Source organism: Heterocephalus glaber, unplaced genomic scaffold (genome assembly GCF_053883595.1).
Source record: "Heterocephalus glaber isolate CG9 unplaced genomic scaffold, H.glaber_assembly_v1.0 deba00001613, whole genome shotgun sequence".
Classification (NCBI taxonomy): domain Eukaryota; kingdom Metazoa; phylum Chordata; class Mammalia; order Rodentia; family Bathyergidae; genus Heterocephalus; species Heterocephalus glaber.
The window spans coordinates 38,866,693-38,884,554 of NW_028258384.1; the positions used below are offsets into that span (position 1 = coordinate 38,866,693).

General features: G+C 34.7%; 1 protein-coding gene across 5 annotated transcripts in view; it reads left to right on the plus strand.

The window, feature by feature from the left end:
• The window catches only part of Alg13 (ALG13 UDP-N-acetylglucosaminyltransferase subunit), an 82,696-nt gene extending 65,045 nt beyond the window's left edge, over positions 1-17,651 (plus strand). For all 5 annotated transcript variants that reach the window (XM_004861422.3, XM_087196768.1, XM_013078345.3 and 2 more), the window contains 3 exons: positions 5,320-5,360; positions 14,160-14,334; positions 16,750-17,651. In XM_004861422.3, the coding sequence (XP_004861479.1) occupies positions 5,320-5,360; positions 14,160-14,334; positions 16,750-17,015 (482 nt within the window). In that variant the 3' untranslated portion in view covers positions 17,016-17,651. The remainder of the gene's footprint in view (positions 1-5,319; positions 5,361-14,159; positions 14,335-16,749) is intronic.
• Positions 17,652-17,862: the final 211 nt, after the last annotated feature.

The following is a 17,862-nucleotide window of genomic DNA, read 5'->3' on the forward strand; positions in this document are numbered from 1 at the left end:
CATTTTATGAGTATTCTATAGTTTATCCATTCTCCTATTGATAGATACCTGGGCTGTTTCCAGTTGGGGGATGTTATGAGTAAAACTGCCCCCCCCAAAGTCTTTGTGAACATGTTTTAATGTGAACATGTTTTAATTTTCCATAAGCACGTACATACCAGTGGAATTGCTTCATAGAGAAGTGTATGGGTTTTTTTGTAAGAAACTGCCAGACACTTTTCCCAAGTTGTAAGAAACTGCTGAACATTCTTCCCAAGTTGTACCATTTTGGACCAACATAAGCATTATATGAGAATTTCAGTTGTTTCTCATCCTCACCAACGTTTAGTGTTGCCACTCTTATTTTAGCCATTTGATGATTCATGATAGGCACTTTAAAATAAGACTTATTTTATGGAGAAGCTTTCTGTTCATAGCAAAATTGAGAGGAATGTGCAGATATTTTCCATATTCTACTTGCCATGATATGTACATAGCCTCATATATTATCAGTATCCCTCTGCAGAGTGGTATATTTGTTACAGTTCATGAACTTGCATTCACACATCATCATCCAAAAACCATAGTTTACATTAGAGTTCACACTTCTTATTGTATATTTCATGAGTTTGGACAAATATATAATGATATGTGTCCTCCATTATAGTATTATATGGTATTTTCACTGCCCTAAAAATCTTCTGTATTCCAAGTATTCACACCACTTCCCCCAACCTCTGATGATCATTGGCATCTTATCACTCTCCCTATAGTTTTAACTTTTCCAGAATGCCATATAGTTGTGATCATGTAGAATATAGCCTTTTTAGGTAGTTTCTTTCAGAGTGATATGCATTTAAGGTTTCTTCATGTCTTTTATGGGCTGTGAGCTTAGTTCTTTTGAACAATAAATAATAATCTATTGTGTAGTTATACCAGTTTATATATCCATTTACCTCCTGAAGAATATCTTTGTTGTTTGCAACTTTGGACAATTACAAATAAAGCTGCTCTAAACTTCCAAGTGCAAGTTTTTGTATAGAAATACATATTTAACTTTTTTTGAGTAAAAATAAAGGATTTGCTTGCTGAGTCAAATGGTAAGAGTATGCTTAATTTTGTAAGAAACTGCCAAATTGTCTTCCAGAGAAACTATACCATTTTGTATCCCCACCATCAATGAATGAGAATTCTTGTTACTTCATATACATGCCAGCAGTTTGATGTTACCAGTGTTCTGGATTTTGGCCATTCTGACATTCTGAGTGTAATGATATCTCATTGTTTTAATCTGCATTTATCTTATAACATATATTCTATAGCATCTTTTCATATGCATATTTTCCATGAGGTATCTGTTAATGTCTTTGGCTTATATATAAATCAGATTGATTTATTATTGTTGAGTTTTTGAGAATTTTGTATATTTTGGATAACAGAGCTTATCAAATATGTCTTTTGCACATATTTGCTCCCAATCTGTAGTTTGTCTTTCATTCTTCTGATAATGTCTTTCACAAAACAGATGTTTTTAATTTTAATAAAGTGCACTTAATTATTTTTTTCATAGATCTTGCTTATGGTGTTGCATCTAAAAAGTCACCACTAAAGCTTGATGCAGTGGTAGGTCATGCCTGTAATCCTAGCACTCTGGGAGGATGATGCAGGAGGATCATAAATTCGAGCCCAGACTACACAACTTAGTGACTTAGTGAGACCCTGTCTCACATTTTTTAAAAAGTAATTTTATTAGTATACTTTTGATATGCATAATGATCACATTCATCACAGGGAATTTATACCTGTACATAATATATTTTGATTTTTCTTTTTTCTCCATTCCCTTCCCCTCCTTATTTACAAACACTTTCCAGTTTTTTTCTTTTATTCTCTTTCTTTCCTTTTTCCTTCCTTCTCATCCCTCTTCCCATTTGAACATTTTCTTCTTCCTTCCCAGTATGTATCATCCATTTTGGTCCTTATTTACCCTGTTGGTTTCTCACATCAGAGAAAAAATGTACTATGTCTCAGACTTTAAAAAGGACTGGGGATGTAGCTCAGTGTGAAGGCTCTGGGTTTAATCTGCAATACCTCAAGAAATAAAATTAAAGAGTAAAAATTTATCTCCAAACCAAGGTCATTTAGATTTTCCTCCTGTATTATCTTTTTTAAGAGTTGTATAGCTATGGATTGTGTGTTTAGATCTGTGATACATTTTGAGCAAATTTTGATGAAGAGTATGAAGTGTGTGAAGATTCAGTTTTTTGTGTGTGGATGACTAGTTGCTTGAGTTCTTTTTTCATGTTTATTGGCTATTTGCATATTATAGAATGTTAACATTTGGCTTTTTATTGAGTTATTTGTGTTGAGTTGTAGAATTTCTTTACATATTCTGGGTACTAGCCTTTTTTTAGGTGTGTTTTGTGAATATGTTCTACTGGTCTGTGTCATCTGATTTTTTTATGGTTTTTTTTTTGATAAGCAGGGGATTTTAATTGCGGTGAAATCTGTTTTTGTTTATTGCTTTCATGACCTAACAAACTTTTGCCTACCCCAAATCATGAAGGTAAAATCTTTCTTTTTTTTCCTTTTATGGATATCTAGTATTCCAGAACTGCCACTTGTTAGAAAGATTTTTCATTTCTCATTGAATTACTTTAGTGTTTTGGTCAAAAATTAAATGAGTATTCAGCATGCTGCTCAATTTCTGAGCTTCTGTCTGTTAGGTTGATTTTTTTTCAAACCTTCTACTAGTATCACACTTTTTATTATAAGTTTTAAAGTCAGGTAGTTTTAACTTACATACCTGTAAATTAGCCAACATTGTTTTCTTTCTGGATGATTGATTATTTTAAGTATTCTACCATTTATGTTTCTATTTGATTGTCATTTTTTTACCCCCTCCCCCCAGAAAACATGGGAATTTGAGGTTACATTGAATTTATAGCCCAATTTCTGGAGAATTGCATTTTAACGATAGTGTCTCTTTGAATCCATGAACATAGTATTTTATTAATCTGTCTATTTAGGCCTTTTTTCCCCACCATTTTATTTTTGGTAAAGTGGTCTTCTACATCTTTCGTTAAATATATTTATATATATTTGGGGTTTTGGTGCTGTAGTAAATAGAATATCAACGTTAATTTTTAAATTTTGTCCTAATATATAAAAACATTGATTTGTGTGTTAAACTTGGCTGATTTATTTAAAAGTTATCTTTAGCCTGGCATGTTGGCACATGCCTATAATCCCAGACTCTGGGAGTCAGGCAGTAGGTTCACCAGTTTAAGCCTAGCCTGTCTCAAAATTAAAAAAAAGAACTGGGGATGTAGCTCAGTGTGAAAACTCTGGGTTCAATCCTCAGTACTCACCCCCAAAGTGTTTTCTAGAGGGTTTTTAAAAAATATCCACTGTCTCCTTCATAGATCATGCCTTTATCCACTTCATCCCTAAGCAGTTAGAATAGCTTCTCAGTTCTCTTTGTTCAAGTGGCTGTACCACTTTGTATCTCTTCCTAGCTCATAACCCTTCAGTGTTTTTTTAATTCCTGTAAAGCACAGAAGAATAAGTATGACATTTATGACTTTGTGCAGTCTAGCCTCTGCTCTATCCCAGCCTTCTGTTTTATGTGATCTCTGTGCACCTGATTTTCTACTCCTGAAGTTTTGCCGGTATGAGAGGTTTACTCAAATTCTATCTCCACTTATTCTTCTAACTTCCTTTTAACCCTCCCCAAAGATATCCTGTACCCATCAGTAGTTCCTCTTCATGCCTCCCAGCCTTAGCAGCAACACTACTCTGTATTTCTACAAATGTGTCTATTTTAGACATATTATATAAATGGAATTGTAACAGTATGTAGTCTTCTATGCCTGACTTCCTTCACTTACCATTTTTTCAAGGTACTGTACATCCATGTTGTAGCATATATCAATACTTTTTTTCAGAGCTGAATTTTACTTATTTTATTTATTTTGACACATACATACATACCAAGGAGCAGAGTCTCATGCCACTATGAATGCATTTACTCCCTCCTCTTGTATAATCATATGTTTTAGCTTGAACATTAGGCTTTACAGTCTATTTCTAATAGTCAAAATACAAGCTGATTGGGGTGAGTGGGATCTGGTGCTGGGAAGTGAACCCAGGGCCTTCGCACAGAGCTACATCCCTAGCCTTTTTTTCTTATGCTAGGTTTGAGCTTCAATCCTGCCTTAGCCTCCCAGAGTACTGGGATTACAGGTGCACACCACCAAACCTGGCCAAGCTGATTCTTTTAAAATAATAGTAAATATGTTTATGTGGGAAGATTATAACTTAGTTTTATGAGAATTCATCTTACTGGAATTCAGGTTATGTTGTCTAATCAATAAGAATGTTTGTGGATCCCAGGTCAGTCAGTAAAAATATATTTAGAAATAAAATGCTAGGAACAAGGTTGGGGGTATAGCTCAGTAGTAGAGTGTATATTTAGCATATAAGAAGTCCTAGTATCAGTTGCCACCACCACACGCAGACACACACATCTGAAGGATGCTAGGAACAGTCCCTCGTCTCCCATATATCATTCATTCATTCATTGTAATACTGGAGGTTGAACTCAGGGCCTTTTTAATAAGCTACTTCAACAACCCTTTTCATTTTTAAAATTTTTATTTTGAGAGAGGGCCTAGCTAATTCACTAAGTTGTTTGGGCTGGGCTTAAACTTGGAATCCTACTGCCTCAACCTCCTGGAGTGCTGGGATTACAGGTGTTTACCACAACACTAGGCTTCAATTATGAAATATTTTAAGTCCTATAATGTCTAGAGAAATTTTATCAACTTAGGATATAGTTCATTTTGAGTTACCTTCCTCATTGTTCCTTCTCTTTGGAGTTCTAGTGGTGGTGTGTTAGTTATGGTAAATAAAAACAAATGACTTTTTCATATTGTGCTGACTGATTCTGTCATTGATAGAGCATTAATTTGTGCTGTAGACCTGTGCTAGTAACTGAAACCCAGATGAATGCTTATATTCTAGAGTTGTAATAAAGAAACCCTTGGGATGAGTAAGAAGGTGCCTTTACAGATTCTTCCTAAATATTCAGAGTGGCATTCCTATAGCATCTGCCTAATATTAGGAATATAAATAAAATTTGTATTTGTTGGTTAAACTGTACCAGAAAATGATCTTACCTGTAACGATAGGTGAATGGTCACTTAAAACTGAGGATTGTGTTAATATGTGAAGACTGTATTTATACCTGATTTGATAATGCTCAAAGTAAAATCTTCTAAATGATAGTTGTGATTGCCTATATTAGTCTGTCACTAAATTAAACTTTTTTCATTTTAGATACAAAAGTTTTACAGTACTATTTCAATCTGGGATTGCAGGTAAGAATGTTAAAATTGTTTTTGATATGCTCTGTATTCAAAGTATGATCTGTTTTAAAAATAAGAGTCTTGAAATTTATGTGCTTATTTTTCCTAAACTGAGAATTAAGTCCAGTGCCTTCACACTGAGCTAAAACCCCAGCCCTTTTTTATTTTGAGACAGGGTCTCATTAAGAGGTAAAGTTGCCTAGACTAGGCCCAAACTTGGCAATCCTCCTGTCTCAGCCTCTGAGAGTGCTAGAATTATAGGCATGCACTACCATGCCTGGGTTCTTGAACATTAAAGGTTAAGAATACTAAGAGGGGTCTGAATTTTATTTCTAAGAGATCTCTGAAGATGAGATAGGTCAATTTTATACTTTAGCCTCTCAGTGGTTTAGTTTTTCTTATTATAAAAGTTGTTGAATTGAGAAAAGTGAGGGATTAGACTCTAAGCAGCACACCTTCAGAATATAGTAGATTACCCCTCATATTTAACATTCTATTCCAGCCCTTCACTGTGTTACGTACTCAGAATGAATGAATCATTTGTCCTATTTTCTTAAAATATGTTTATGGTTATTTCTGCATTTGATAAGAAAAGTAGACTAACTCAAAGATATTTAAATAGCTGTATTTTTAAACTACTTATATGTTCATAGATATTTGCCAAACACTGGTTTTTATCACTACTCTGAATTATAGAGGTAGGTACTAAGAAATATCTTGGTATCACAGGAAAGTGTCTCTGGTTTGAGGTAAAGACTCTTCTATTCTTTTAGGGATCAATTTTCCTCTTAAACACACTTTCTGGAACAGCAAGATGGCATGTTTACTAAAAACAGATGATGCATTTTTTTTTTGCTTAAATTCTTTTATTAGTTCATTTTAGGTATACAATATGTTTACATTTATCATTGGGTGCTTGTACTTGTACATGATGTATCTTGGTTATTTTTTCCCCATTCCTTGTGCTCCCTTCACCGCCTTCACCCTTCCCTATTTACAAAGACTTTGTTTCCATTTTTTCCTTTTCTCATAATTTTTCCTTTCCATTTTTTCCTTGCCCATTCCCCTCCAACTTCCCCTACCCCTTTGCAACTTTTCTTCCTGTGTCAAATTATCAGTTGTTCATTTTAATCATTTGAATCCTTATTTACACTTTCAGTTTCTCACAGGAAAGAAATTATTCGGCATTTACATATGTGTGTCCTATTTCAGTTAAGAGTATGGCCTCAATATGCATCCATTTAGCTAGAAATGTCTCTAGTTTCTCATTCTTTATGGCTGAGTAGTATTCCATTTTATTAAAAAAAAACACATCTTCTTTATCCAGTTTCCAGTTGATGGGCACTTGGGCTATTTCCAAGCTTTAGCTATTACAAACTGTGCCGCTATAAACATGGGTGCCCATATATCGCTGTGGTATGATTCTTTTAATTTTGGGGGGAAGATCCCCAGCAGGGGAATAGCTGGGTCAAATGGGACCTCTAGTCCTAGTTTTTTGAGGTATCTCCATACTGATTTCCACAGTGGTTGCACCAGTTTACACTCCCGCCAACAATGGAGAAGGGTTCCTTTCTCCCCACATCCCCGCCAGCATTTGTTATTGGTTGATTTCTTAATAGCAGCCATTCTTTTGGGGGTGAGGTGGAATCACAGAGTTGTTTTCATGTACATCTCTCGAATGACCAGTGATGTTGAACATTTTTTCATACGTTTCTTGCCTGCTTTTACTTTTTTGTCTGAGAAATGTCTGTTCATTTCAGATGCCCATTTTTGAGTTGGGTCTTTAAATTTGGGGGGGGGTCTGATTTTTTTCACTTTTTTATATATTGTAGATAGTAGTCCTTTGTGTGAGGTACAGTTGCTAAATATTTTTTCCCACCTTGCAGGTTGTCTTTTAGCTCTGTTGGTGGTTTCTCTTGCAGTGCAGAAGCTTTTTAATACGATGAGATTCCAATTGTTGATTCTTTGTGCTACTGAGGTTTTGTTCATAAAGTCTTTTCTTATGCCAGTGTCTTCAAGACTTCTACCTAACTTATCTTCCAGCAAGTTTAGTGTTCTGTCTTAATATTTAGATCTTTAATCCACTTCGATGTTAGTTTAGAGCACGGAGATAGGTATGGGTCTAGTTTTAATCTTTGGCAGTTTGAAATCCAGTTTTTCCAACACCATTTATTAAATAGGCTATCTTTCCTCCAGTGAGGATAGTTGGCTCCTTTGTCAAAGATGAGGTGGCAGAGTATGTGTGGAGTTGTTTCTGCATCTTCTAATCTATTCCACTGATCCTCAGGTCTGTTTCTTTGCCAGTACCATGCTGGGTTTTTTGTTTTGTTTTGTTTTGTTTTTTAAATCACAGTGGCTTTGTAGTACAGTTTCAAGTTGGGGATTGTGATATCCCCTGCCATGTCTCTGTTGCTTAGAATTGCTTTTGCTATTCTAGGTCTCTTCTGGTTCCACATGAATTTTTGGATTGTTTTCTCTAGTTCTGTGAAGTATAGTGTTAGAATTTCAATCAGCATTGCATTAAATCTACATAGCAGCTTTGGAAGTATGGCCATTTTCACTATATTGGTTCTTCCTACCCAGGAGTAAGGGATGTCTTTCCATATTCTTATATCCTCTTTGATCTCTTTTCAGAGTCCTGTAGTTTTCTGTGTAGAGGTCTTTTGCTTCCTTTGTTAGATTCATTCCTAGATATTTCATTTTTTGGATGCTATTGTAAAAGGAATTTTTTCCCTAATTTCTCTCTCAGTGAGTCTGTTATTTGTATACAAGAAGGCTATTGTTGATTCCACGCTCCTAGGGCAGAGAAGGTGAGCCAATCTCAGTGTCCAGGAGGAGGCTCCCCCACCGCCATTCCATGTTCCTAGGGCAGAGAAGGTGAGCCCCCCCCCCATGGAAGTGAGAAGACACGTAAACAAGCCTCAAAAACAGACTTCCAGATCACCTACAGCAACCCCAAAGGGAAATGAAATGGAACAATCTGATACTTAAGCACCTGGACTCCCTGAACTGGCAACAAAAGAGGATCTGGAAAAAATAAAATCAGAAATAATTTCTCACATAACAGCAGCGATTGTGCCCATAGTTCAAGACCTGATTAATAAATCTAGAGAGGACACAGATAAAAAAATAGAGGATCTGAGGAACATGATGGAATCCCAACATAGGAAACAAATGGAATCCATAAAACAGATGCAAAGAGTTTTCTAGGAGATTAAAAACTCCATCGAAAGTCTACATAGCAGAATGAACCAATGTGAGGACAGAATTTCAGATATAGAAGATAAGATTGCAATCAGTGACCAGGAAAAGATGAATTGCTTTAAAATTGTAAGGGACCACGAGAAATCAATTCAGCAGCTGCTAGACGATACAAAGAAGAATAACATAAGACTGATTGGAGTCAATGAAGAAAGAAGAGAGAGAGCAGGTGACATAAAAAAACTGTTCACAGAAGTGATGGCCGAAAACTTCCCAAGCAGAGGAAAAGAACTTGTCATATAGATAAGTGAGGCATATAGGACTCCAGCTAACCTTGATCAAAAAAAATCTACACATAGGTATATAATAGTTGGGATTCCAGAAATCCAACAGAAGAACAAACTTCTACAAGCAGTGAGAGAAAAGAAACAAATCACATACAAAGGAAAGCCCATCAGAATCACAGCAGACTTCTCAATGCAAACCCTCAAGGCAAGAAGAGCTTGGAGTGATGTATTTCAAGCCCTAAAGGAAAACAGCCTCCAACCCAGATTGATGTACCCTGCAAAACTATCTTTCAAAATGGATGGAGAAATAAGATACTTTCATGATAAAGAGCACCTTAGGAACTTCATGAATACCAAACCGGCACTCCAAAAAATTTTAGACAGTGTCCTAGGAAAAGACAATGACGATCACAACCCCAGGAAGCCCAGCAGATTGAATCCATTGGGCGTGACAAATTAAATGCAAAAGGGGAGAATCCAACAAAAAGAAAAAGTCATGACAAGGCTTTTAAAACTTTTAACTTCATCTCCCTAATGAGTGTATAATTCAATCTTGTTATTGTGCTGATTAGTATTTTTCTGATTCTAGTGTTGCACACCTTTCCTGGTGCTGTACTGGCTATTTATCATCTTCTTGTGTCTACTTTTTAATTAGGTTGTCTATTAATGAGCTGTAAGAGTTCTTTATATATTCTGGTCATAGGTTATATACATTGTAAATATGGTCTGTTTAAGGACTACTTTTCATTTTAATGATGTCATTTAAAGTCTTAAATTTTGATGGAATCCCATTTATCAATTTTTTTCTTTTATACATCATGTTTTTTGTATCCTAGGTAGTTCTTGCCTACCCTAAATTCATAAAGATTTTCCCTTATAATTTCTTCTTAAGGTTTTATACTTTTAGGCTTTCATATTTAGGTTCATAGATCCTTTCAAGTTATTTTTATGTATGGAAATAAAGGGTTGAGGTTAATTTTATATATACAGATACCAGGTGTTCTAGTGGCATTTGCTGAAAACACTATCTTCTTTTCCTCTACTCTTGAATTGAGTTTATATTCTATAAAATATTAATGTTAAATAATCTTTGAAAACTCAGTGAACCATATATGTGTGGTTATATTTCTAGATTCTCTGTTTTCTTCCAGTAATCTATATGTCTTTCCTTACCCCAACACTGCCTTGATTACTGTAGCTTTAGAAGAAGTCTTTTTTTTTTTTGGTACCGGGGACCGAACTCGGAACCTTGCGCTTGCATGGCAGGCGCCGGAACCACTGAGCTACATCCCCAGCCCAAAGAAGTCTTAAAATTAGGTACTAAATGTCTTCCAACACTGTTTTTTTTTTCTTTTTCTTTTTACTTTTCCTAGGTTCTTTGTACTCCTACATAACTTTTAAATTTCAATATCCAATTCTTCATTTATAGCAAGTATACATAGACCTGAATTTTTATATATACCTTGTGTTTTCTAATCCTGCTAAATTCAAATACAAGTTCTAGGGGCTCCTAGAGATTTCTTAGTATTTTCTTTGTAGATGATCATTTCATCTACATATAAAGATTTTGCTTCTACCTTGCCAATCCTATCCTAATTGTGTCATTTTATTGCCAGACTATTTTGGTTTCGGCCTATGTTTCAAAGTTTAATGGACAGATGAAGAGTAAGCATATCTGCCCTTGTTCCCCACCTTACGGAGAAAGCATTGTATCTTCTCCATTCATATAAGGCATTTTTTGCTGGAAGTATGGAGTGCATGTCTCTGATCTGTTGAGAAGGTTCTGTTCTACTTCTAGTCTCCTGATAGCTTTTACCATGAACAGCTGTGGAATTTAGTCCATTACTCTTTAAAATTCATTCCTGGAATATACTTTTTCTGCAACTGCTGACAGGATCATATGGCTTTTTCCTTTCCTCTGTTAAAATGATGACTTTTGGGGGTGGTTCTTCCAGTGCTGTACCAACACTGCCATCCCTATAATAAAACCCCTTTCTACATAGTTCCAGATCTGACCTCTAATAGTTTGTTTTCTTAAACAAAATTCTGTGTTCATACTTTTTTCTTCTATTATCTTTATCCAGTTTTAGGATTAGCACAATGTTGATTTCCTAAAATGAGGGGAGAATTGTTCCTTTTTTTTTCTACTTTAAATGTTTGATATAATTTATCAGTTAAAATGTATATGAGCCTGTTGTTGTCATATAGGTAGGTTTTCAATCTAGGAATATACTTTCTTTAATAGGTGCTATTCCAATTTTATATTTCCTCCAGAGTTAGTTTCATTAATTTGTCTTCCAAGGTACTTCTTAGAAGTTGTCAACTTTATTTCAAAACAGATTTTTGAAATATGCTTTCCATATCCTTTTAAATTCTGTAAAATCTGTGGTAATGTCTCCTAGGTCTTGATATTTTAATTTTAAAAATGTGTAATTGATATTGTGTAATAGGAAGTAATGGTGTAAAGGAGCAGGGGAAGTGTGAGGGGTGGGGAAAGGAAAGAAGGGAAAAGAAAAAGTATGAGAAAAGGAAAAAACTGGAAACAAAATCTTTGCAAATAGGGAAGGGTGGAGGTGGTGAAGGGAGGGCAAGGGAAGGGGACAAAAAATAAGAACCAAGATACTCATGTAATGGTACAAGATCCCAATGATGAATGTAACTGTATTTTATTCCCAAAATGTACCAATAATCTTAATGGGCGGGGGGAGAAAGCTATTTTTTTTGAGTGATGACCATGTATCCAGCTGCTTACTGAATCTCTCAATTAAGTCTAAAAGACTTTTGGCAGAGTTTTTTGGGTCTTCTATGTAAAGTATCAAATTTCCAGCAAATAATGCCAGTTTAACTTCTTCCTTTTCTATCTTTATTCCTTTTATTTCTCTCTCTTTTGTAATTGCTATGGCTAATGTTTACAGCACTGTATTGAACAGGAGTGTTGATGGTGGGCATCCTTGTCCTGTTCCTGATTTTACCGTGAAAGTTTTCAGTTTTTGACCATTTAGTATGATGTTGGCTGTTGGTTTTTCATTGATAGCCTTAATCAGGTTGAGATAAAGACCTTCTATTCCAATTTTCTGTAGGGTTTTTATCATGAATGGGTGTTGGATTTTGTTGAATGCCTTTTCTCCATGTATTGAGATGATCATATGGTTTTTGTCCTTGGCTCTATTGATATAGTGTATTACATGTATTGATTTGCATATGTTGAACCATCCCTACATCCCTGGGATAAATCTGACTTGGTCAGGGTGTATGATCTTCTTGATGATATTCTGTATTGTTTGCCAGTATCTTGTTGATTTTTGCATCTATGTTCATTAGGGAGATCGGTCTATAGTTCTCTTTTTCTGTTGGGTCTTTCTCTGCTTTGGGGATCAAAGTGAAGCTTGCTTCCAGGAATGAACTTGGGGGTATTTCTTCCCTTTCAATTTCATTGATGAGTTTAAAGGGTAATGGTTTTTCGAAAGAATAAGTAAAATCAATAAACCTTTAGCCAACCTTATCAAAAAAAGGAAAGAAAAGGCTCAAATCCATGCAATTAAGAATGAAAAGGTTGAAGTCACAACAGATCCTGCAGAAATCCAGAGCATCATCAATACCTACTTGGAGGACTTGTGCTGTAATAAAATGGAAAACACAGAAGAAACGGACAGATTCCTAGATACATACGAATTGCCAAAGTTAAATGAAGAAGATACAGAAATTCTAAACACCCCAATTACAATGAGTGAAATTGAAAATGTAATTAAAAATTTACCAACAAAGGAAAGCCCAGGTCCTGATGTCTTCACTGCTGAATTCTACAAGACATTTAAAGAAGAACTATAGCCATTACTCTTTAAAATCATCAATGAAATTGAAAGGGAAGCAATACTTCCAAATTCATTCCTGGAAAGATGATGCATCTTAAGATTTGGCAGATGATGATGATAAATTATACCGTTTCCTGGTTAATGCTCAGGTCATATTTCCAGACACTAATTTCCCTAAAACATTAGACATATTACTAGAAAATTGTCTTCCCCAAGTAGTTCACATCTATAAATTGAGAGTTGTAGAGTAAGTTTTTGTTCTTTTGAGACTGTTGTTCTTAAATTGCTTCCCCCTTCAGTTATGTTAGTTTATTATAGTCATATGTAGAAACTTGGTTACGTGTTCCACAAGCCTGTGGCATTTAAAATTATTCTTCTAAACCAGGTGCAGTGGCACACATTTGTAGTCCCACCTGCATGGGGGGCTGAAGCAGTATTGCAAGTTTAAGGCTAGCTTAGGCAATTTAATGAGACATTTTCTCAAAATTTTAAAGAAATGATGGAGATATAGCTCAGTGGTAGAGAACCCTTGTGTTTGATCTCCAGCACTACTTTTTAAAAAAATTCTCTTATCCACACCTGGTGACACACACCTACAACCTTAGCTACTCTGGAAGCTAAGGGAGGAAAATCACACATTCGAGGCCAGCCTGGGCAACTTAGTTGCTCTCAAAATGTTAAAAATGGAAAGCACTAGGATGTAGCTCAGTGGTAGAGTGCTTAATCCTGCAATTTGAGAAAAGAAAAAAAAAATAGTTGAGGTCAGTGGCATACACATGTAGTCCCAGCTACTTGGAAGACAGAGAGGGTCGCCTGAGTCCAGAATTTGAGAACAGCTTGACAACATAGTGTGATCCCATCCCCCGCAAATTTTTTCTAGTTTTGACATGCAAATACCAGGAAATGCAGAAGAGATATTTTAATAATTTTTCATCTTAAAAGTAGAAATGTTCATTTTAGCACCTTTGGGAAATACTAAGGTAGAAAGAAAACCAAATTCACCGCTGTATTTTGATATATTTCCCTAGTTTTTTTATTTTTATGTTACAAAATATGGGTTATGCTATATAATTTTGTAATCATTTAACTTAGTATGTTTTTCTTTAAATATTTGACAGTATAATTTTTTTCCTTTATAGTATTCCACCATGGATATATAATAATTCATTCACCCAGTTCCTTATTGTCGAATACTTAGATTGTTCAGTGGGTTTTGTTTTTAAGAATAATGCTGCAAAGACATCTCTGTATTCAAGTCTTTGTGTATATCTCTGATTTCCTTGGTCCACTAAAAGAATTAGTTTTTAGTATGCTAAAAGAATTCAGTTTCCTAAAATAGTAGGTCCAAATATGAGTACAGTTGCTGCCAAAGACATTAAACTGTTATAATAGAGAACATTCTAAATGGCAAATCTTACCACACCTGAAAATTATGGTCTAATATATTTAAGGAATTATACTACTTTAAGAATAAAGAACAGTAAAATTTGGGTGTTTTTTTCTTGCTCCAGTGTTGTCACCACAACTATTGGCACTCTATGGTCTATGTGCCACACATGCAGCAGCCTCATGTAGAGAATTACCCAATCTATACTGAGCCACCTCCTCTGATGGACCAAACTGTTCCTAACTTGTACAGTGAGGTAGCGAGAGCAGATGGTGCACAGACAGAAGCATCAGCGAATGGTGAGTATGTAATGAGATTGCCACAAAAGGGAAAATTGAATTTTATTGCGTAGAATTTAATTATAGTCTTCAGATGTTTCATTAGATCCCTGTACTTAGACCAGCTGTTTTTAACGCATGATATGTGGACCCTTTAGGGGTACCTGACAGCCTTTCAAGAGATTCATGAGGCCAGAAGTATTCACAGTAATACTAAGATTTTGTTTGTCACTTTAACTGTGTTACATTTGTATTCAAAGTGTAAAAATCAGTGGTGGGTAAAACTTCTGGCACCTAAGTACACATCAAGGCATTAGCACCAAACTCTCCTCTTTCGATCACTATCTTTCTCACCAACATGCAATTGGCACTAAAATGCCAATTTTAATTTTTTTTGTTTCATCACAGATGTTCTTATTTTTACTAAATCTCTATCCTTGAATAATTATATTTAATATTCTTTGTCACAGAGTAGGAACTATTCATAAAATACCTGCATACTGAATGAAGTGTGATGATTAAAGAAAAGGACTTGCAGTATTGATTTGTTAGCTGAGCTGACTTTTTCTATGAATCACATTTTTTACTTGAATGATAGATAAACTATGGTAGTTCAGATTGAGTTGATCTGATTGACATTTTTTCACATGAACAAAGTAAGCCTGTCACTTAAAGGAAAATAAATGGTAGTTTTTGTTGTCAATGAAAATTCCAGTTTTCAAATACAAAACTAGAGTTTTGGGAAACTTGGATCTGCCATCATGTGCTTGACAGCTTTCCAGTAATTAAAACTCTTCTAATATAACTGGAGCTATTAGTGAATTTAGTTAGTTTCTCAAATTGTATAATGAGATGTTTTTTACATTTGGAAGATCTGTATAACTCGGTGAATAGTTTCCCGTTTACCAATGTAGGATGTTACTTATGCCTGATTTTGCAACAGAGCTAGCCAAAGTGAAAGATAAAACAATGGATTTTAATGTAACAGAATATGAAAAGTTCACATTGTTACTGATCTTTGAGAAACTACCATTTATGTACTTTAGGTATAGCGTCAAAGTATATCTACAATTAGCTGAAATGTGTTGTTATTAAAAGACTTGTCTTTTCCAACTACACATCTGTGTGAGGAAGGAGTTCTTCATATACTTCAACTAAAACAACATACAATAGATTAAGTACTGAATCATATGAAAATCTGTCTTCTATTAAGCCATACAGTAAAAATTTTTACTAGAACCATGACATGCTTCCTCACAATTTTGTTTTGGAGAATTTTTTTAAATTAACATTTAACTTTTGTGTTAACATGAAATTGACTTACTTTACATAAATTAGTAAATATTTTTAACTTTCTCATTTAAATTCCTAGTACAGTAAATACTCATATATGTTGCCCACATAGAAACTATTTGGAATTCTCAGTTTTTAAAAGTATAAATTGATTCTGAGATCAAAATGTTTGAAAGCCACTGTGTTAGACCGTAAGAATAGTTGCTGTATGAGTTCGAAGTATAATAGGTATTTTGGGGAATTTAGAATACGATTTTTAGACTGCCCTTTGTAGAATCACCAGGAAGTGGAAAAAATGATGTAAATTAACCAAATCTGTTTCACATTGCAGTGCTCCTCAATAATTGAGATCATGGCTAAGTTACTTAACCTCTGGATGCATGATTTTCTGTAAAATGACTTGTGAGGATTGTTACAAGAATTATTTGACACCTTATGTATATATGTACTCAGTCTGGTACATATTGAGAATGTTGATTCCGTTTTTCTCTTCCTTTTCCTTTTTAAAGCATATTAATAGTTTTGAAATATTAGTACCAGAAAATTTTATTTATCCCTAGTGTGCTGGTATGATATGGCTTATGGTAATAGTATCAGACTTAATAGCATTTTTGTACAGTGTACCTTTTATACAGCTATTTTTAATTGTAGTAAACTATGAAGCAGTGGCAGTCTCAATTTCACAGAATGAACTAAACTAAATTAGTCCGAGTAATGAAAGATTCCTTTTTGTCTAATATGTATAGTCACTGTAGCAAGGTTAGAACAGACTTGTCACAGCAAAAATGATATGAAATTAAAATGATGCTAATATCGCCATGGTATTTGTGAGAAGATACTTTTAGGATGCTCTTCAGAACTGTATCTTCAGGTATAGACCAAGCTGTATAGACATCTGAATTTTTCAGTGCTAAAGTGGTACAAAATGATTATATGTTATACATAATTTTTTAATTTAGAAATTTTCATGTAATCTTTTGGTAGCCTGTTTTAGACACTATATATAAAATGCTTCACTGTAGTTGCTTTGTTTCTCAAGTTAATGATATTTAATACTTGTATGAACATCCATTTGTGTTGCATGGGGTTCTCTTGCAGTGAATTTTTGTATATAAAGTGTACTGTATACATGCTTTGTTTCAGGTACTTTTGCGAATGCTGACTCTGCCTCTATCCCTCATGGAGCAGTCTATTACCCAGTAATGTCAGATCCCTATGCGCAGCCACCATTGCCAGGTTTTGATTCCTGCCTTCCTGTTGTGCCAGATTATTCCTGTGTTGCGCCCTGTCATCCAGTTGCTGCAGCATATGGTGGTTCTTCTCAAATTCATGGTGCTGTAAATCCTGGGGCAGTTGGCTATATTGCTTCACCTCCTTCATCTTCTCATTATGTACCTCAGAATATGTAAGATTCAGCAATATGAAGTATTCTTATACTACCATTTTCTTGGTGTTTTGGTTTTTAAAGTTTTTTATGTTGGTGTTTGAGTGATTTAGGTGGCAAGAGTCATTACTATTGTATCTGTCTTTAAGATTGTTTTATCTTTTGATTTAATATTTTCCTTTAAAGGAATACTGCTTTGGGCTGTGAATAAGGAAATTAAGATGGATGTACAACTAGCCCCATACTGAGCATATTTGATTGTATTCAGTTGTTTCCCTGTCAACTGGCTTGTCAACTTTGTATTAGCTAATGGTGCCAACTGAAATAAATCTTACAAACTATTTCCCTGGCTGAGAAATCATACAACATACTAAACTGTTAAAAATTATTATTTCCATTTTTCTAGAAAGTAAAATCAAGAGCCTTTGCTTCTGGGTAATTTACTATTAAATAAGAGAGCTCTTCAGGTTTCTTAAGAATTGTATGACCTGAGTTGTGTTCTGTGATATTAATCAGTTTTGAAGTCATATGATGCTCTGCTTTAGATTTATTCCATATACTATTGTTTAATACTGGATTTATGTAACTGCACAGTATTGAATTGGTGTCCTTTGCACAGTTAGCAGTAAATAAAAACTAGCATTTAAAATTGCCAAAATAAGTGTGATTTTCTTTTTTTTTTTTTTTTTTTGCTTTTTCATGGCAGCAGAGAGTGTACCAGACATTTGATTGTTTCAGCATGTTTTTCCTTGGCATTTTGGTTGCAGAAGATGTGACTTTATAGCTTCAATTTCAACAGGATGGAGGTGTGGGGGTAGTTGCAAGGCCACTTGAAATGTTGTTTAATCTCAAGTCAGAGAGATACTACCATA